This window comes from Myxine glutinosa, chromosome 4 (genome assembly GCF_964187855.1).
Source record: "Myxine glutinosa chromosome 4, kmMyxGlut1.1, whole genome shotgun sequence".
Lineage (NCBI taxonomy): Eukaryota > Metazoa > Chordata > Myxini > Myxiniformes > Myxinidae > Myxine > Myxine glutinosa.
This window is the reverse complement of record NC_136264.1, coordinates 86,369,847-86,392,275: the sequence shown is the minus strand read 5'-3', so window position 1 is coordinate 86,392,275 and position 22,429 is coordinate 86,369,847. Positions and strand designations below refer to the sequence as shown.

Genomic DNA, 22,429 nt, shown 5'->3' with positions numbered 1-22,429 from the left:
CCTGGATGTGCGGGACAGGGTACCTGTCGGGGGTAGTGGCATCGTTGAGGCGGCGGTAGTCTCTGCATGGCCGCCATCCGCCCCCCGGCTTCGGGACGATGTGCAGCGGCGATGCCCAGGCGCTGTCGGAGCGCCGCACGATGCCGAGGCGCTCCAGCGCGGCGAACTCGGCCTTGGCGATGGCGAGTTTGGCTGGGTCGAGACGGCGAGCTCGGGCGTACACCGGCGGGCCCGTAGTGGGAATGTGATGCTCGATGCTGTGATGCACCGCGACGGCCGAAAACGTCAGTCGCGTGAGGGCCGGGAACTCCGTGAGGAGACGCGCGAAGTCGTCTGCCAACGGGAGGACGCAGGAAAGCTCGGTGGGCGCGGAACGGCTCAAGGCGCACACCAGTGAGCTGAAAGTTTCGGCGTTGACAAGACGCCGACGTTTAACGTCGACCAGCAGCCCATGGGCGCAAAGGAAATCGGCCCCGAGCAAAGCCATGGGGACGTCCGCCGTCACGAACTCCCAGCGAAAGAGCTGGCTGCCGGAGCGGAGGGCGACGGTGCGTGGGCCGAAGGTGCGGAGGGCGCAGCCGTTGGCCGCGATTAAGGAGGGGCCGCAAATGGCGGCCCGCCCATCCTCCGCCGAAGCGGGAATGACGCTCAGCTGAGCGCCGGTGTCGCAGAGAAAGCGCCGCCCCGACGCTTGGTCCGCGATGAATAGCAGGTTTCCGGAAGGGCCGGCGCTCATGGCTGGTAGTGAGCGCCGGCCCGACCGTTTCCCGACTTGCCGAACGTGCACGGGGGTCGACATGATTGGGCCTGCTGCCCGAACCTGGCATGGAAATAACACCAGGCCGGGTCTGGCGGGGGCTCCGGTCGACGCGTCGGGACCGGGTGACGCGGCGTCGCCGCTGCCAGTCGCGCCAGCCCGGCGGCCTCCGGGAAGGAAGCTGCGTCGCGGGCGTCGGGCGGATGGGCGGGAAGCCGCGCTGCGGGCGCCGACTGGGCGGCGGGCAGGCTCCCGGCAGCCACCCTGACGAGCTGGCTCGCCGCTCCGACGAGCTGGCTTGCCGAATCGATCTTGTTGGCCTCCCTGGCGAGATCGCGGGGGTTCGTGATGGTCATGCTTGCCAGGGCGACCCGGACCTGGGCTGGGAGCTGGTGGAGAAAAAGCTCTTGGAAAAGGAAATCCGAGGGATGCTCGCCGAGCAATGCGAGCTTGTAGTCCATACGTTCGGACGGGCGCGTATCGCCGAGCTCAGGAAGGTCGAGCAGGCGTCGTGCGCATTCAGCCGGGGAGAGGGTGAAAGCGCCCAGAAGAAGTGCCTTGATGGCGTCGTACTTGCCGTCAGCGGGCGGGCTCTGGAGGAGGCTCAGGCAGCGGGCGGCGGTCACGGAGCCGAGCGCGGCGACCACGTAATGGTATTTCGTGGTGTCCTCCGTAATGCCACGCAGGGCGAACTGGGAGTCCGCCTGAGCGAACCAGACGGCGGCATGTGCTTCCCAGAAAGTGGGCAGTTTGAGGGACACTGCCGTGTCCATCACGTGTCATAAACTCGGGGTCACCAGTGAAGGAGCAGCGCTCCTGCTTGAGACAGACGAATTGATGGACAAGACACAAACTCGTCCGAGAAGATGTTTATTGTATAATCATCTCGGGAACTCTGAAAACCCGTTTATCGGGTTCGCATATATATATCCAAACCAAAAAGCATACATCAGAACCAAAGCCCCGTCTCTCAGGCGAGGCACGCTTTGGTGGTCATGTGACCGACAGGTGCAAAGGATTATAACCTCGGCGCCGCGGTTTGGCCGCCGGTTACGTCGCCGGCTTGGGCCAGGAGATTCTGTTGCTGGTCTCGAGCTTTGGGGGACCCATGGGTCGCTACACTAAGGATTCTGTATGGTCTGGTACGGGAGGAGGTCCATGTAGTCAGGTTCACTATGTTTTTTTCGTTGAAACTTTTTGGAGATGAGCAAAACTATACATATTTTTGAATATTCAGAGCATGAGGAATCCAACAATTAATGTTGGCATTTGCGTAGACACCTTTGCGAAAATGACACTCAGGACAATGATGAAGATCTGTAAAAGCGTATTCCTGAACGGTATAGACCTAGTAGATCCTGTGTATAGGACTTATAGTTCAATCTGATACTAACAAGGCTGCTTTCTTGCTTTATAAACCCATACCTATAACTTCAAAGGACTTGCAATATCATGTATTTCTGTAATACAGTTATATCACAAATATAAAGACAATGGTTTTCAATTACCTTTGTTTGTTGCTTTTCTATAATCCTGAGCACTATTTTGAGGCCTTTATTGGATTCCTTGACCCAGAAAACATAGGATTAGCATATTTAATTAAGTTTCTGGGTTGACTAGAAGCCGAGATCGCGCAAAATATGTATTTTATGGCGGCCATTTTGAAAATCCAAAATGGCGGCCATGCAGGTGTCTGTGCAAATGCCAACATTGATTTTCGGATGCTCCATGCTCTGATGATTCCAAAAATGTATAGGTTTGCTAATCTCCCAAAATGTTTGAACGAAATTATATTTGTTAACATAGTGAACCTGACTAATGGGGTAATGGGGGCGGGGGGGGGGGGGGGTGGGGGTGACACCATGAGATACCGCACTGGGTGACACCAACCCTAGTGACGCCACTGCATGTACTGTTTAGATTTTGATGATTTGCGTGTGATATGATTTAACGGATGTTTATATGAATCTTTTAAAATAAAAAAAGCCTTCAATTTCTGATATTTTGCCTTTTCATTTGGGCCTCCCAATTGAAGCCCCGCCCATAGGGCAGGTACCGTTGCTCGTTTTATTAATGCTCCGGTGAGGTTAACGTATGGATTAAATGGATTTATTGGAATTATGAGAAAAAGTCGTTGAAGGAATATTTGGTTTGAATATTGTTGCGGATATGAGATTGGCCTCCATCCATATCCGCTTGTAAATATTCCCCTATTTCCCCAATACTTCCCAACTATCCCCAATCCCCCATTCCCTAGTCCCATTGTCTGTAAACAACACTCTGTAGCCCCGACCTTCCCCTATTTCCCCCCTTAAATGTCGCATCCAGGTCCACCGCATCTCACGTAGACAACTATAGGACATCTTGCTAGTTATTCTTAGTCTATGTCAGTTAAGGACTCGTTTCCCTTAATTCTGACTCTTCGTTGAACCAGAATGTGATTGTATGGCACCGTTAGAAAGTTTAGGACCTCCCAATACCTCCCCGCAGCTCTTCCTCATGGTACAACAACAACAACAACAACAGCGGCGGCGGCGCGGGGAGTGTGCGTCCTCACTCCGGCTTGGTTAGCCGCCATTGAACATGTGCTCCGACGGGGTTACCACGCAGGGGCTCGCTGTCAGCTCCTCGTCAAGGGCGGAGCCCGGTAACCCCCCGCACCCAATAGAAGCGGCGGACCGATTCCATCTGGGGCGGAGACAACGAGCCGAGGGCGTGTCACTCCCCGCTGAGCATGCGCAGGGAGAGGGAGGTGACGTCAGATGCGCCCCCAGCTTGGAGAGAGAAGACGCCACCTCCGAGCGCTGAAATACCTCCCCGCATCTCTGGACCGGACCGTGTTGATTCTGCCCCTGAGCCAAGGTGTACCTTGAGCTATCGACTGCCTGTCCTTCCCTGCCATCAATCCCCGTGTAAGTCAGTCTTGTCCCGTTTGTCTGTGGTCTGTCGGGGATAGATAAGACTGTGTTTAAGTGCCCATCTTTTCTGTGCTTTACCTCTTACCGTGTAATCTACCCCTTTTCTGCATCACCAATTATATCCTCCTCCGGAGGTCTTGAGAACTGTACCCCTTGTGTCGTTTCATTTAACCCAGCCGTTGTGTCCTTTCTATCATTGATTTAGCGTAGCGCGATTCGGCCAACGTTCGAGTGGAATCGGGCGGGATAGGGTTCTAATCGGGGAGTAACTGTTCGGACGCGGTAATACCAAACCGCTCGGTAAACTAACATCTAAAACCGCGTCTGTAACAATATATTTATGGTTTGGTAGACTTTGGTAGTCCCTGGGATGTAAAGTTTTACAAACTAATTTATGATAATAATCGGTAATCGGTACCCGTTGCGTTATCCCTGACCGCTGATCATTACCCACATCCCTTGTTTGACGATATCACCATGGGATGCTTTTTGTTGCTTTGCCTTTCCTGGGAAATGTTCAAAGAGGTTGTGATAAAGCTCTGACGTTGGGATTTGGTTGTGCTACAACAAGGTTGGTTGTGGTGTCAATGACACGAGCAGTAAAAGTTTGTCTTGGTGTTTTTTTTTCATGCTGGTGGTGGTGGAATGAATATTGCAAGCAACAAGGTTGGTTGTTGAATCAGCTTCTGGTGGTGGTGGTGTTGGTAGTGGCGATGTTGGGTATTTTTTTTGGTGGTGTTGTTGATGGTACAAGCAGGAGGAATTGGTTGCTGTTGGTAGTGTGATTGTGGTGTTTTCTTCAGTGGAATTGGGGGTGATGATGATGCCAGCACTGTGGGTGGTTTTGGTGGTTTTCTTGGTGGTGGTGGTAGTGTTGGTTGGTTGTGGTTTTTTTTGGTGTTGTTGATGGCACAAGTAGGAGGAATTGGTTGGTGCCTTGTTTTGGGGGTAGTGTTGATGGTGCAGCTATGCAGCATGGTTGTTGTGTTTTCTCCAGTGGAATTGGTGGTGTGTGGAACAGGTAGCGGTGGGACAGGTAGCGCAGCATGGTTGTTGTGTTTTCTCCAGTGGAATTGGTGGTGTGTGGAACAGGTAGCTGCTGTGGGACAGGTAGCGCAGCATGGTTGTGGTGTTTTCTCCAGTGGAATTGGTGTTGTGTGGAACAGGTAGCTGCTGTGGGACAGGTAGCGCAGCATGGTTGTTGTGTTTTCTCCAGTGGAATTGGTGGTGTGTGGAACAGGTAGCTGTGGAACAGGTAGCGCAGCATGGTTGTTGTGTTTTCTCCAGTGGAATTGGTGGTGTGTGGAACAGGTAGCTGTGGAACAGGTAGCGCAGCATGGTTGTGTTTTCTCCAGTAGATTTGGTGGTGTGTGGAACAGGTAGCTGCTGTGGGACAGGTAGCGCAGCATGGTTGTGGTGTTTTCTCCAGTAGAATTGGTGGTGTGTGGAACAGGTAGCTGCTGTGGCACAGGTAGCGCAGCATGGTTGTGGTGTTTTCTCCAGTGGAATTGGTGGTGTGTGGAACAGGTAGCGGTGGGACAGGTAGCGCAGCATGGTTGTTGTGTTTTCTCCAGTGGAATTGGTGGTGTGTGGAACAGGTAGCTGCTGTGGGACAGGTAGCGCAGCATGGTTGTTGTGTTTTCTCCAGTGGAATTGGTGGTGTGTGAAACAGGTAGCTGCTGTGGGACAGGTAGCGCAGCATGGTTGTTGTGTTTTCTCCAGTGGAATTGGTGGTGTGTGGAACAGGTAGCTGCTGTGGGATAGGTAGCGCAGCATGGTTGTTATGTTTTCTCCAGTAGAATTGGTGGTGTGTGGAACAGGTAGCTGCTGTGGGACAGGTAGCGCAGCATGGTTGTGGTGTTTTCTCCAGTGGAATTGGTGGTGTGTGGAACAGGTAGCTGCTGTGGGATAGGTAGCGCAGCATGGTTGTTATGTTTTCTCCAGTAGAATTGGTGGTGTGTGGAACAGGTAGCTGCTGTGGGACAGGTAGCGCAGCATGGTTGTTGTGTTTTCTCCAGTGGAATTGGTGGTGTGTGGAACAGGTAGCTGCTGTGGGACAGGTAGCGCAGCATGGTTGTTGTGTTTTCTCCAGTAGAATTGGTGGTGTGTGGAACAGGTAGCGCAGCATGGTTGTGGTGTTTTCTCCAGTGGAATTGGTGGTGTGTGGAACAGGTAGCGGTGGGACAGGTAGCGCAGCATGGTTGTTGTGTTTTCTCCAGTGGAATTGGTGGTGTGTGGAACAGGTAGCTGCTGTGGGACAGGTAGCGCAGCATGGTTGTGGTGTTTTCTCCAGTGGAATTGGTGGTGGTGATGTTGCCAGCAATGTGGATGGTTTCGGTGGTTTTGTTGGTGATGGTGGTAGTGTTGATTGGTTGCGTTGTTTGTTTGGTGGTGTTGACGGCACAAGTAGGAGGAATTGGTTGGTGCCTTGTTTTGGTGGTAGTGTTGATGGTGCAGCTACACAGCATGGTTGTGGTGTTTTCGCCAGTGGAATTGGTGGTGGTGATGTTGCCAGCATTGTGGATGGTTTTGTTGTTGTGATGAAATATTGATGGTGGAAGCAGGCTGTGGTGGTTTATCTCACAGTGAGACGATAGTGGTGGTGGTGGTGGTGGTTGTAATTATTTTTCAAATTCAGTTGATGTGAACAGTAAGCGTGTGTGAGGGAGTGAGCCCACTACGCCAAAGGCCTGAGTGGGAGGGCTGGCGATGCGAAGTGGCCGCGCCCTTTGCACCGACTGTGCCTTAATCGTCGTCAGTTGTTCGTGTGAGCGCAGACAGACACAGAGGGCTCATTGAGAGACTACGTGGTGGTGAGTTCGGAGCGGTTGTGCCGCTGCGCGCGTCACGCGGTGCGACGTGTCTGCTGTTCCACGACTAGATTTCGTGCGCGACCGACATCTTGGTCACCACCCCGATTCACTGTGCGGTGCTTTGGGGTGTTCTGAAGGTGTGTGCGGGGTAATGCTGCGTATCATTGGCGACTTGAGATACTCAAACCTATCAACGCCATTATGACGAAGCATTTTGAAACGGGGGTCTTTTGGTGGGTTTTGAGTAAGAGGAAGATGGAGGGGTCGGGGATTGATGTATACCTGTCTCACGAGGTTGCAAAAGGTCATTGCGCATCACATTTGGTCGGACTATTGATCATTTTGATCACTGCAGTTGTTGTTGTCTTTTGTTTTGTCAACTCCTGTGGTTGCAGGGATGGCAGAAAGCTACCTATTACCTCTTGTTAATAATATAATGATACCGTAATAATAATGTTCTGCAGGTGCGGATACCTCTGGTGATCATGGCTCGTCGTTGGGTAAGTCCGTGGTTTTTCACAAACTACAACTATGTACACTACGTCATCTGGTCACGTGAGCTCGTCTCGAGTCCAGATATTCAAGATTGCTTTAAAACATGAATCCAAATCAGAAAGTGCTTCCTTTGCACCACATTGTGTGGTGTGGTGCAATGTGAGGTGCACTCTCTTCCACCACATTGCGTGGTGTGGTGCAATGTGAGGTGCACTCTCTTCCACCACATTGTGTGGTGTGGTGCAAAGTGAGGTGCACTCTCTTCCACCACATTGCGTGGTGTGGTGCAAAGTGAGGTGCACTCTCTTCCACCACATTGCGTGATGTGGTGCGATGTGAGGTGCACTCTCTTCCACCACATTATGTGATGTGGTGCAATATGAGGTGCACTCTCTTCCACCACATTGCGTGGTGTGGTGCAATGTGAGGTGCACTCTCTTCCACCACATTGCGTGGTGTGGTGCGATGTGAGGTGCACTCTCTTCCACCACATTGTGTGGTGTGGTGCAATATGAGGTGCACTCTCTTCCACCACATTGCGTGGTGTGGTGCAATGTGAGGTGCACTCTCTTCCACCACATTGCGTGGTGTGGTGCGATGTGAGGTGCACTCTCTTCCACCACATTGCGTGGTGTGGTGCGATGTGAGGTGCACTCTCTTCCACCACATTGCGTGGTGTGGTGCAATGTGAGGTGCACTCTCTTCCACCACATTCCCTCCATGCTTCAGGGCATGATCCATAGGGTGAATCATTGCAGGATTATTTGTAATACATTTCCAAGTTATGATGTGCAATTCACACTCACAAAGGTCTTTTGTTGTGTGTGTCTGTGTGTGTGTGTGTGTGTGTGTATGTATGTATATATATATATATATATATATATATATATATATATATATAAATATATATATATATATATGTGTGTGTGTGTGTGTGTGTGTGTGTGTGTGTGTGTCCAATAAAGTCGAAAAGGTCTTGAAGGTCGATCTACATATCATCTATGCAGATGTTAGAGTCTGGAAAAGGCAGGTGAATGAGGACAATACTGAGAAAAGGGCATTGAAGAGGAGGAGGAGAAGGGAGGAGCTGGAGGAGGAGCAAGAGAATGCAAGGGTGGTTAGTTGTGCAAAAGAGGAAGAGGAAAGGAGGTATAACGACATATGAGAGTGTGGAGTCAATAATTCGGCCATATTTGCTTGTATAATATATCACATGTATAGGACCACCTATCAGATACAGTAGTGTAATGGTTAAACCTGAAGCATCCACTCAGAGTATGGAGGTCAGTCGTTCGAACCCTGGCCGAGTCATACCAAAGATTTCAAAATGGTACCTGCTGCTTACTTGCTCGATACTCAGCATATTAAAGGATAGAGCACAGATAACCAACGCTAGGAAGGCAATGGCAAACCACCAAGTATAACCCTTGCCAAGAAACCTATTCAGCAGCACCAATGCTCTGGATATGACACCTCAACATCAAATCATAATATGACTAATTGTTTGTGCACCTGTTATGATAACATCCTCATTGCGGCTTACGCATTGTACTATTCACTACTTGCAACTATTTTCTTTCCCTGTAACTATTGTGAGTTGGGGTCAGGTATCATGAATGGAGACATAGGCAGGGCAGTTGTTGTGAGAGCACAGAAGCTGCACTGTTTTCAGCTAATCAAATTCTGTGTTGGATTTTCAATGTGGAAAATTGCTTTTGTAATGCATTAATTAGTTATCAAGCTGAATGGCTTAGCTCTGACACTTGAGATTGGTGTTGATGGCTGAGGATCCCTGCCCTGCCAGAATTGCTGGGTTGATCTTGTAGCTGGAGGGGTTTTGTGGTTTTTGAGGATATATAATGCACTAGAGACTAGACTAACAGGTTGAGCCTGTGGTTGTTTCCCAATATGGATGATCACTTCGTTCAGCTGTAGACATTGTCCACAGGACTATAGTTTGTTAACCAGCTGCTCTATATTTCCTGATGTCTAAGGCTTGTGGAACAACTCAATCAATCACCCATCTAACACCATCACTACTGTGAAGCATGGTGGTTGCAGCATCATGCTATGGGGATGCTTTTCAGCGGCAGGGATTGAGAACTGTCACACAAATCATGCGCACACATGCAAATAGAGACATACGTAAGACTTCACTTCAGACAAACACAGCCTTGGGGTATCTTTCCTCAGTCAGTGAGGAAATTTAAGGAAAAATCTCCCGCCTCATTTATGGTCTTGCACCTTCTGCTCTTTCTTTGCTTTGTTCCTTCCTTCCCCCTTCCAGGCTTCTTCACGGCTCACACAGTCCACCATCAGTCCCTTTCTGGTGAAACTACCTAAATCCCTTTCTGGTGAAACTCCCACTCCACCACCTGCCAGTCCTCTCCCTTCCACAGATCTACCGACGTCCCTGTTCTCCACTTTTGTTGTGCTTGAATGCTTTCCTCTCTCCTCCTCCTCCTGTCTCCCGCTACCTTTATTGTATGTTTTATGTGTCCGTGCATGTTTTTGTGTTTAATGTGTTAGCTCTTACACGAGCCTTGACCCAAAAAAATTAAAAAGCCATGATCATTGTTCACCTCCACTCATTCGTTCCTCTCCTTTCACACCTGTTGTAACGAACTTCGACATTCTCTTCAATCTCATTCTTTCCTTCAGGCCTAAAAGTAAGCTGTTCTTCAACATCTCAGATCATCCCCAATCCAAAACCATGATATTTTCCACCCTCGTTAACCTGCCTCTAACGTCCCCTCCCCGTCACCCACCCTCACCCTCCCTCCCTCCTCCCCCCTTCCTCCATCCCCTCTCCCCCCCCCCCCCCCCACACCAATCTCTCCTCCTTCCAAATTTCCAGTTTTCCTTCCTTGGAGTTTCCTTCTGTATTCATCTTGTCCAACCCATGCATCCTCCCCTGCCCCCTATTCCTTTCCACAACCATTGTTTGTCCGCCTCCCCTATCTTGGCCTTCAACTCTGCTGTTGGTGTTCTCTTCCTCTCTCTACTGTTCCTTTTTCCATGTTGCGTCCTGATCCATTTAGTGTACTAAGACTAGCTCTTCCACGAGCCTTGACTATATACAAAAAAAACGAAAAAAAAACTTAGGGATTTGATTTCTGAAATCAAATTTAGAACTTATCTACTCTCATTCTCCTTTTTCACTATCATAAGGTGGAAAAATATTATGACATCATCAAGCCAATTTTAAAAAGAAAATTTCCATTTCATGGATCGCTGCATATTTGAAAAGACTAAGTGAAGCCAGAATGGGGGCAAACCCAAGCAAAATAACTGGTATGATATAAAAAAAGGGCTATGACGAAAGAGAAATATGACCAAATAATACAGATAAAAGACCATCTTTTTAAAATCAAATAATATAGATATATATCAGCAACGACGCACCATCCAGGCTGAAGAGAGGAGGTGAAATATGGATTTGTTTGATGAGGCATAAAAATTACCTACTGAAAGAGATGGGCAGACAAGAAAAGAAAAGCAATAGCTGATAAAGAGGGAAAGTGCGAAGTTCTATCACATTAAGCCAGAAGTCATTATTTTTCATGTAAAAAAAACCCTCTGCAGAACTAGATCCTGAGACTCCACATTTCACCAGATGATGTAGCATTGCCTCACAGCAACCAACTTTTTCATCCCTGAAGTCACATTAATTAGTAGTGAATCATAGTTGTAAATGAGCTGGCAGGATAGATTAGTGGTATGTGCACTCACTTTTGAAAAATTTAGTCTGGGTTCGAATCTCGACCCAGCTACAATCTGTCACCCTGACTATATTCCGATTTCCGGCTGTTTTCGATCGAGCATACTGCGATGGAGTGGTGATTTCTCTAGGATTGGCTCTAACCTTGAAACGTTTCTTCACTTGTAAACCCTGCACTGAGCCTCCTCAAAATGGCTTAAGAGGGAGGAGAACATTTGCAATTTGGTTTTGGGCTAAAAACAAAGAATGTGCCTCTGGCCCGACGTAAATAGAGCCCTACCCAAATGTTATCAAATATTATGGTACAACTCTAATATTGTGACGCAAATGATAATCCGATGATAACTTTGAATTAATGTTGCAATGTACCCTTGAGATGTCATTACTCTGCAGAAAGCTATTCTAATATTTTTTGATGTGATGAACCTCCATGTTGCTTAATACTCCACACACACACACACACACACACACACACACACATATATATATATATATATATATATATATATATGTTTTACCATTGTAGAACTATAGCACTTTTAATGTTCAGTCCCCCCATTTTAGGTAAGCATAAGTATTTGAACAGAATACCTTAAAGTAAATTAAAGTATTATAATAGTTAGTATTTGGTTGCATATCCTTTACATGCAATAACTGCAACAAGCCTGTGACCCATTGGCATTACCAAACTCTTGACATATTCCTTTGAAATGCTTTGCCAATCCATTACTGCAGCCATTTTCAGTTGTTCTTTGTTTTGGGGGTTTCTGACTTTAGTCTCCTCTTCAGCAAGTGGGATACGTGTTCCATTGGATTAAAATCAAGAGTTTGACTGGGCCAGTCTAAAACCTTCCACTCTTTCCCCCTGATGAAGTCCTTGGTTACGTTGGCAGCGTCAGTGTTTTGGGTCATCATCTTACTGCATGGTGAAGCCCTACCCAATGAGTTTGAAGGCATTTTCTTGTACATAGGCAGGCACAATGTTTCTGTACACTTCAGAATTCATTCTGCAGCTGCCATCATTACTTACATCATCAATAAAGATGAGTGAGTCAGTTCCAGAAGCAAGCCCAAGCCATGACATGACCTCCATCATGCTTCATAAATGAGGTAGCATGCTTTGGATCATATGCAGTTTCTTCCTTTTGCCACACTTTTGCCTTTTGCCTTTCCATCACTTTGGTAAAAGGTTTGTTTTTGTCTCATCTGTCCATAAAACTTTGTTCCAGAACCCAACTGGCTCACCTCTGTACTTCTTGGCAAATTCCAATTTGGCCTTTCTATTTTTGGTGCGAATGAGAGGTTTGCATCTTGCGGTGTAACCTTTGTAATTCTGCTGTCGAAGTCTTCTGCGAACAGTAAATTGTGATACTTTCCACCCTGCACTCTGGAAGTTGTTGATTGTGTCACTGACAGTTGTTTCAAGGTTTTTCTTCACAGCTCTGATTATTTTTCTGTCATCAACTGCAGTTGTTTTCCAAGGCCGACGTGACCGTTGTCTATTGCTAAGTACACTAGTCGTTTACTTCTTTTTCAAGATATTCCAAATTGTAGTATTTGCTCTGCCCAATTTTTGTGCTATGTTTCTAATTTTTAATTATCCTGCTCTTTCACCTTCCACATTGCTTGCTTTTCTTTCATAGACAGTTCTTTGGTTTTCTTGTTGCTTTATGCCTACCTACTCCCAAGACAAAGGCAAAAGTAAAACCAAGACTAGATATTCACAGCTCTTTTATATGTGAACAATCAATGGAACAAGAAAAACCTGAGCAACAAGAAACACCTGAGCAACAAGAAACACCTGCTAGAACACTTTTGAGTGTTCCAAAACTTATGCTTACCCAAAATGGGGGGACTGAACATTTAAAGTTATATTGTTCTACAATGATAAAATGTACGTGCATAGAAATACCAAGAAATAAAAGCTGACCTTCTGAAAACTTGCCTCGTATTCATATTCTGATCTCCAATGCAAACTTCTTTAGTATATAGCAATAATAACAAATGTGATTTCACTGTTCCAATACTTATGGAGGGCACTACATGCACACACACACACACACACACACACACACACACACACACACACACACACACACACACACAAATGTGTGTGTATAATATGCGTTATTTTCCATAATTTTGTGCAGAGGGTACAGAATAAAAAACATCCCTTGTTGTATACTCAGCCGTATGAGGCAGTTGCCACCAGGCTTTCGTATCGATGACCTACTTGCATTTTGGCACCATATCTGCAGTTTCCATTTAGAAGGGACGAGTTTGGATGAAGGTTTTTATACTTTATTTTTCCCTCCATATGAAGTAATGAAAGTGCAAGGTCATATTGCATTGCTGGCTTGAGATTAACAAGCACCTCCTGTTTGCTGCATTCTCACTGCACTTCAAGTTTCCCTTTCATGTGCTAATTTTAATAATCACACAATGTTTCTATGTCAATTCCAGACCCCAGTTCATGGAACCGTGTGTGAATGTGAGGATTTTGATGCTGAAGTGGATGCCAAGGCAGTGTACAATGCGATGAAAGGCCTCGGTGAGTATTTTCCATTTAAATGACTCTTTTCTGGAAGCCATTTGTGGCAGAATTATTTAGAGTAGTTTTTGGAGCTTCTGGTCAGCAGTGAGATAATACATTATTTGCATTATAAACGTTCAGGTGCATGATTTGATTATTTATTTTATGAAAATGTAGAGCAGGTGGGTATAGCTTGACTTGTGTTATGATGAGCTGTCTGCTTCTGATTTAAAAATCTGGTGCAATAGAGTATAACCAAAGCTGATGTCAGCAGGACTAGCAATGACATGGCATTATGGAGTACCTGAGTGTTTTTACTACGTAGCCCGTAGAGCAATTCCGTCTGGAACAGCGTTTGTCTGTCCATCCAGTGTACGTATTGTATGTCCCTCACAAACATCCACCAATCAGAGCTGAGGATCTGGTCACATGCTCGAGGACAGCATTTAGTAACCATTACAGTTGCATATTTTACTAAAAGGAAATATAACAAGTACAGATACATTCAAAGTACACCGCCCCCATGCCAAAAAATTTAATATCCTCCAGCGTGGCATTGCCGGGGTGCCTCCGGCGCCCGGCAATGCCGCCATGCAGCTCATAGAAACTGTATTGGGAGGGATAGGTGTACAATAATTGATTGATTAATTGCATAATTAAAATCAATAAATAATAATCATAAAATAATTTCTTAATCAATTGGCTAATAGCATAACTAAACCACTAGTGCTTCATCCGAAGTTGTAACTTTTATAAATTTAATTAAATAATTAATTTATTAATCAATAAATAATTAATCGATTAATTGATTAATCAGTAAATCAAAAATATCCTTTATAGCCACATCACTTGGTCACTATCGTGTCCAAATATCAGTTGCCTAGCTCAAAAGGTGCCTCAGATATTGCCCAGATGAGAAAGAAAATAAATAAATGACTAATAATGAAAAGAAATAAATAATAATCATTGAAAATTTTTTTTTTGATAAATTGGCTAATATAATACATAAACCACCACCATTTCATCCGAATCTGTAACTTAAAAAAAAAAATACTCATTAATTGAATAATTAAATAATGAATCGATTAATTGATTTCACTTTGATTGATTTTAATCGATTAATAAATCAAAAATAGCCTTTACAGCCAAATCATTTGGTCATTGGCATGTCCAAATATCGGCTTCCTAACTCAAAATGTGCCTGAGATAATGCCCAGAAGAGAAAGGAAATATATAAGTTAAGTACTTAATTAATCAATAATAATTAAGTAACTAATCAATTAATTGATTAATCAAAAAACCAAAAACACTTTTTTGACAAAGTACTTACTCACTATTGTGCCAAAATTTCAGCTTCCAAGCTCAAAATATGGCTGAGATATCGCCCGGACAAACAAACAAACAAACAAACAAACAAAGAAGTAAGAAAAAACAAACAAACAACCAAGAAAACAAACAAACAACCAGAGTGAAAACTGAGTACTCACTTTCAGCATGCATAATTGCCGAGCCCCCTTCGGTGCCCGGCAATGACGTTATGCAGCGCCTGGAGATGGCATAGGAAAGGAGCAGTGTACAACAAACAAAGAAGAAAACAAGAAAACAAACAAACAAACAACCGGAGTGAAAACTGAGTACTCCCTTTCAGCGTGTATCATTGCCGAGCCACCTTCGGTGCCAGGCAATGACGTTATGCAGCGCCTGGAGATGGTATAGGAAAGGAGCGGTGTATAATAACCTTCTGTGGAACGTTTTGGGCCCCCGGTGCGTGTCGTAAGGTAGGTAGGAGGTTTCAGAAATCCCTCAATACAATTATAATTACCCTGCGCTCGCCAAGCGAAAGGCAGGGTTAAGCATTCGGGTACGTGCGTACGTACGAGCGAGTCTGCATTTAAAAAATTTCTTGTCTTGGCAATCGTTGGTCCGATTGACATGAAATTTTCACCATAGGAGGGCCTCCTCAAGTAGAATATTTTAGTGAATATTACGACGTCAAAGGTCACGTGGTATGGGCGCCATCTTTGAAAAACCAAAAAACTTTGCACCTCTATAGCTCAAAAAACGCTGCACAGAAATAATTGAGACAGGTCTCATTGCAAAGAACTCTCCATGCGAAATAATATGTGAATGATGACATTCATAGGTGCCGCCATTATGACGTCATAATTCGACAAGTAAAAAACTTTATCCGATTAGGATGAAATTTCTTGGGCATATTCTCGGATAAATTGATGCAGAAATAAAATTATAATGACGTCGTAGGTCACGTGGCTCGGACGCCATATTGTTTTGAGTGAAAAGCCTGAAAAACCACTAAAATCCAATTTCTCCTAAATGACTGAACATATCGAGGCCAAACTTTGCAGGTAGAATCGCATACCCATGACGAACAAAAAAGTCAGTGAGCATGACGTCATGCGTCACATGGTTTCAGAGTTATGATGTTTTAAAGCATAAACTTTTAGAACCGAGCTCCTCCCTCATTTTTGATCCCATCGAGGGGAAACTTCACAGATGTGTTCAGCATATCAGTCTAATAAAATAACCTTTTGGAATTTGCGATAGGTCACGTGGTTTGGCAGATATAAGTAATTAAACGAAAATATAAAAAAATTTATAACTCTTGAACCACTTAATTGATCGGCATGAAGCTTTATATTATAGTCGAGGTAATGAAGTGTAACGTGTGCAAAATTTCAAGATTATTGGATGTATGGTCTGGAAGCTAGAAGTTGTTATTGCATGCAGAAGAAGAGTCTTCTAGAGTGGGCATGGAATTGATTATCACACTGCACATGACGAGCAGGCAAAGTACGTAGCGACCTCATAGGGTCATTTTGACCTCAAATAAAATTCTGATTTCAGATTTGTCAATCGCTGAGGTATATTAACACATGACCAAAACAGATTTGGTGAAATGCCGACGATTTTTGACGAAAATATAACATTTGTATCTGCATTTCAGTAAAGTAAAGTGTGTGCCGTGTCAGCATTTTAAAAATTGAAACGTGGCTCATTGTAAAGAACTCCATATGGGGAACAGGTGTTGTTAACGATGACGTCATTGGTGCCATAATTATGACGTCATAATTCGACAGGGACAACGCTTAGTCTGATCAGTTTGAAATTTATTGAGCATGATCTACACTATCGGTCTAAAGTTTTAGAACACCTAAATTTTTCCAGTTTTTATTGAAATTTACACAGTTTAATGTCTCAATGTACTCTGAAATTAAGCATAGAACAAATAAACAATTGGAGATAAAAAAAAGAAATCATAGAATCATTTTCTTTAACAAAATTTAATTTAAATTTTTGACTCAGCAAAGTAGCCACCTTTTGCAGATATAACCGCCAAACACACTCATGGCATTCTTTCTACAATGGAAATCAAATATTGTTCGGGAAGTTCTTCCCAACACTGTTGCAGAAGTTCCCACAAATGTGTTGCATTTGTAGGTTGCTTTGCTTTCACCCTTCTGTCCAGTTCATCCCAAACCAGCTCGATGGGGTTTATGTCTGGAGACTGTGCTGGCCCTTCCATGATTTGAAGCCTACCGTCTTGTTATTTTCCTCGAAGGTAGTTTTGACATAGCCTGGAGGTGTGTTTCGGGTCATTATCTTGCTGTAGGAGGAAACCCTGGCCAACTAGGCATATACCAGAGGGTATTGCATGGCGCTGAAAAATGCTGTGGTAGCCCTTTTGGTTCAGGGTGCAGGTCACTCTGTGCAAGTCACTGACTCTGGATCCAGCAAAAGAGCCCCAGACCATCACGCTTCCTCCTCCATGTTTGACAGTTGGTGTCACACACTGAGGAACCATCCTTTCGCCTACTCGACGGCATACAAAAACCCTGTGTGATGAACCAAAGATTTCAAATTTTCATCAGTCCATAAGACCTTCCTCCAGTCTTCAGTACTCCACTGGCAGTGCTTCATGGCCCAGGCAAGCCTCTTTTTCTTATTTTGCCATCTTAGCAATGGCTTTCTTACTGCCACTCGACCTGTCAAACCTGCAGCTTGAAGTCTTCTCTTCACAGTTGAAACTGAGACTTGCTTACTTCGACCAGTGTTAAGCTGTGCTTGAAGCTGTTGTCCTGTGAGCTGCCTATCACGCGAGCTGTTGACTCTCAGAAACTTGTCTTCTGATTCTGTTGTGGCTTTAGGTCTGCCAGACCTCTTCCTGTCAGAGTTTCCTCCAGTTTCCAATATACTACCTCCTGCAGTGCAATATTGTCCAAATAATGCTTCAGAGGGTGTAATAACGGTCTGTTCCAATACTGCTTTTATACAGACAGTTTTATACAGTTTGTAATCAAGTGATCAGCAGCGGTTGGGACACCTGTATATACAGTCATATATATATACAGTCGCCCCTCGCTATATCGCGGTTCACTTTTCGCGGCTTCAGTACATCGCGGGTTTTTCTCGCTAGTATATGTAAAATTATATCGCGGATTTTTCGCTATATCGCGGGATTTTGCGGTATAAATGTATTTTTATATACTATTATTTTAAATATTTTTGTGGTAAAATAAGCATTTTCTAGCCTAAAAATTTTTAAAACGTAAAAAAAATAAGAAAACTACGGTAATTAAAACATATTACAAGAAGACTCCCATATTTATAACATATTACATATGTTATATTACAAGATTACATATCTTGTAACATATTACAAGATATATACATATTACAAGAAGAAGATGGGTGTATATATATATATGTGAAGAATCAGCTCTTCGTTTGGAAAAGAAGTCCACAAATAGCCTGAAAAATGACGCAGCTTTTTAATTAAAACCAACTTATACAGATCCGGAAGAAGCCAAGACGTCTACAGCAAGAGCCAGTCTCATGCCAAGTCAAGCCTTCCTGAAAACGCATTGATTCTCATTCACTTATATACGAATACGATTATCAGAAAATCTCCGAGAGAACAAACAAAACTGGGAGAGGTTCCTCCCCGGTGGGCCAAGCCCCCACCGTCATCCGCCCTGTTATTCGGGGGAGTCAGCCCTTCCTTATCATTCGGACCAAATGTTTCTCTGGGCTCCGAGAAAACAGAAATGTAACTCACAAAGAGAAGAGTGTATGCTTAGCCAAACAAACCCATATATTTTATGGGTTTGTGTACATGAGTAATTCAAAGCATGTTTATACAGAGTCATGCGTTGCTGTGATTAAAACAAAATATATATGGTTAACGATAGGTTCATGTCATTCTACTAGCATTACGCAAAAACACGCGCATGTGGGCGTGGTTTTACGACCAGCCTCGAAAAAAGCACACGTATACAATTGTCCAGCATGACCTCATTTTAAGCCTTTCCTCATCCAAAACTAAAACGAAGCAAAAACCCTTTATTAACTTTATGAAAATAGCATTTTTAAACATCATATAAATCATAACACATTAGCAACCAACGTCTATAACTGAACTTTAGTCAATAACAAATCTACTACTTGACATATATATATATATATATATATATATATATATATATATATATATATATATATATATATATATATATATATATATATATATATATATATATTTTATATATATATATATATATATACATTCATACATTTACATATATATTTATTTTAACGTTGAAGGCTCCAGTCATGGATTATATAGTCCTCATCGAGGCTAGGCCTTGAATAAGAAAATTGCATAGAGAGAAATAAAAGTGCGAGAATGTAAAGGTAAGGCGTGAAAATGAGTAAGAAAAGTGTATGATGAAAAGTGTATGAGCTTGTTTGCAAGAAAGATAGATTGAAGCTTGCCCGTTAGCTGTAGTTTGAGTGAGACAGTAAGTAAGACCAGCGATCCTGACATGGGGAGTGTAAGATTGTTCCGGGCACCACTTTAACACTATACAGGTCGAACGGTAGTACTACCTGTGCGGTTGCTGTCTACAACCTACTACCTACAAAACCGGTCCGACCAGATGGGTGTTTTTTAAGAGACACCGTCCCCTTACTGGGTGGCCGTTGGCTCATGAAGGGAGCTCATCCGCCCTTTAACAGTTGTTGTTTTTAGTCTTGCAGGGTGTCGCAGTCACCCAACAGACTCATGTCACCCGACCATGTCACCCGACCATCAGTCACAGTCACCCGACCATGCGGCAGGTAGCATTGGGTTACATGTTACCAGTGGCAGTCAAGAAAGAGACTGCCCTAACTTAGTAACTAAGATATGAAAAGTAAGAAAGTGTGATATTGCAAGAATATACAACGATGAAGGGTAAGCTTCATTTTCTTTTCATTTGCCTAATGTAAAGCTTTCCTGTTCAATTTTCATTCCTCTTTGTTTTTTATGCCTCCATTGAGGAAATTGACAGAGGCATTATGTTTTCGGGTTGTCCGTCTGGCTGTCTGTCATCCGTCCGTGATAGGTTTTCGTTTCCGTGATAACTTTAGAACGGCTGAAGGGATTTTAGTCAAACTTGGTGCCGGTGTGTATAATGAGGTAAAGATGAACTGTTTAGATTTTGGGGTTAATAGATCAAAGGTCAAAGTCTGTAATAGGTCTATAAGTTGAGAACGGCTAAAGGGATCTAATTCAAACTTGGTACAGATATGTATGATGATGTAAAGATTAACTCATTTGATTTTAGCACCCCGAGGTCAAAGGTCAGCGGTCATGTCAGGTGAAAATGTGATAACTTGTGAACAGCTGAAGTGATTTAAATTAAAACTTGCTACAGGTATGTGTAATGATGTAAACATGAACTGATTAAATTTTGGGGTCAAGAGGTCAAAGCTCAGAGGTCATAGCAAGAAAATGTGACAGCTTGAGAACAATGGAATGGATTTAAAGCAAACTTGGTACAAGTATTATGATGATGTAATAATGTGGGGTTGGCTTATTGGTCAACGTCGTGATGTTGAAGAATGTCGTTCTGGTTTCTTTTTTGTATACATAGTCGAGGCTCGTGGAAGAAATAAACTAGTATGCTAAAGGGAACAGGATGCAAAAGCAGAGCTGATGGCCAAGACAGAGGGAGGCAGACAAACTATAAATGTGGGGAGGATTGGGGGCAGGAGAGGATGCATGGGGTGGACAAGAATAATACTGAAAACTTCTCAAGTTTGGGAATTACTGAAGGGAATTCTCAGGAATGAAAACTGGAAATTTGGAAGTTGGAGGGATTTTTTTTTTTTTTTTTTTTTTTTTTTGTTGTATACAATATCGAGGCTCGTGAAAGAGCGAACATTAATCACATGAACACACAGAAAGACAAACCGACACATAAAACATAATATAGGGAGCGGTAGACAAGATGGGGAGAGAGGGGGAGAGAGGGGGAAGGACACAAACACAACATTTGAGAGCAGGGACCGAGAGACATGGAGACATCGAGAGATCTGAGAGAGGGCGAGGGCTTTGGGGGGGGGGGGGCGTGGGAAGGGGGCAGTGGGAGAGGTATAAAACACAAGGACACTGCCAGGACTTCCAGGAAAGAAGTTGGAATTTCAAACAAGGTGGATCTGGGGTGAATTAGCGGGGGTAGAAAAGATCAAGGTTTTGGATGGGGGAAGATAAGAGATGGTGGTGAACAGCTGTTTTAAAGACCTGGAGGGAGGAGTGGGATTGAAGAGAGTGAGGGAGTTTGTTCCAGAGGTGGGAGAAAAGAGGCATGAAGGAGTAAAGGTGAGCAGAGAGTCTTGATTTTGGCAGTTTAACCATAAGAGGGTTGCAGGCAGATCTTGTGCGAAATGTAGGAATATTTAGGGAACTGAGCCCAGAGAGAGCTGGGGGTGCAAGGCCGGAGAGGAGTCGGTAGAAGACAGAAAGACCACCTACCTGCCTGCGGTGAGTGAGTGAAAGGCCCTCAGAGATAGCTTCATCGCGGGAGATTCCAATAATTCTGAAAGCTTTGGTTTCAACAGCGTGAAGCCGAGCTAGGTGTGAGGCAGGAGCACCGGCCCATAGGGGAGAACAGTATTCCATTGAGCTGCGGATGAAAGCCTTGTATGTGGTGAGGAGCTCAGGTGTGCCGAGGAAGGACTTCGCACGACGGAGGATGCCCAGTCGGCGACTGGCTTTGGAGGCCAGCTTGGAAATGTGGTTTTCCCAAGAAAGATCATGGCAGATAGTGAGACCCAAAATCTTGAGCGACAGAACTTCTTGGAGAGGATTGTTGAGAAAGTAGATGGGAGGGTTGTCCAGTCGAGCTTTTCGGAGAGACATAGTAAGAGTGTGAGATTTGTCAGGATTGAAAGACATGTTCCACTTGTTTGACCAGTCTGTGATTTTGTCCAGGTCTTCAGAGAGTGAGGAGGCAGCAGACTGCCGATCTGAGGGAAGAGGAATGGAGCGGCAGAGAGTGGAGTCATCAGCAAAGAGATAGAGAGGATTTTCGAGAGAGTCAGAGAGATCATTGATGAAGACCAGAAAAAGCACGGGGCCCAGAACACTGCCTTGGGGAACTCCAGCCTGAACAGGAAGAGGAGATGAGAGAAACCCATTCAGGGCCACACGTTGACGACGACTAGAGAGGAAGTCCGCCAGCCATGCGTGGAGATTTCCATGGATACCAAAGGAGGAGAGTTTGGTGAGCAGAGCGGGGTGCCAGACCGTGTCGAAGGCACGTGATATGTCGAGGGAGACAGCTCTAATTTCCTGTTTGGCATTGAGGACCTCCATCCATTGTTGAGACAGCAGAAGCAGCATGTCCAGAGTAGAGTGACCTGGTCTGAAACCAAATTGATGATCAGAGATCAAGCCATTGGAGAAGAGGAAAGATTTCATATCAGAAGCAATGATGGATTCCATGACTTTGCTGATAATTGGGAGAAGGCTGATTGGTCTGTAGTTGCTAGGATCTGTTTTTGCACCTTTTTTGTGCAAAGCGGTGATGTTGGCTGATTTCCAAGCAGATGGCAGTTGACCTTGAGCAAAAGAGAGGGTGAAGAGAACAGAGAGAGGGTGAGATAGAGCAGCAGAGCAGGATTTTAGGACCCGTGGGCTGATGCCGTCGGGTCCAGTTGCAGAATCAGAGTCGAGGGTTGACAGAAACTTTTCCACCTTGTCAGGAGGAAAGGACACGGAGTCCAGGAGTGGGTACAGAGAGGGATGGGTTTGGGACACAAGATTTAGAGGCAAACACAGAGTTGAGGCATTTAGCTTTTTCACGTGCGGAGTCAGCTGTGTAGCCGTTTGAGGTAAGGGAGGGGATG

General features: G+C 44.7%; 1 protein-coding gene across 2 annotated transcripts in view; it reads left to right on the top strand.

The window, feature by feature from the left end:
• The first annotated feature begins 6,110 nt into the window (after positions 1 to 6,110).
• LOC137424951 (annexin A5) overlaps positions 6,111 to 22,429 on the top strand; it is a 59,090-nt gene continuing 42,771 nt past the window's right edge. Inside the window, exons 1-3 of one of the 2 annotated variants that reach the window (XM_068112874.2) lie at positions 6,111 to 6,488; positions 6,953 to 6,988; positions 13,168 to 13,255. In XM_068112874.2, the coding sequence (XP_067968975.2) occupies positions 6,974 to 6,988; positions 13,168 to 13,255 (103 nt within the window). In that variant the 5' untranslated portion in view covers positions 6,111 to 6,488; positions 6,953 to 6,973. Of the gene's footprint in view, positions 6,626 to 6,952; positions 6,989 to 13,167; positions 13,256 to 22,429 lie in introns of both variants that reach the window. The other variant, XM_068112875.2, reaches the window with a different exon arrangement.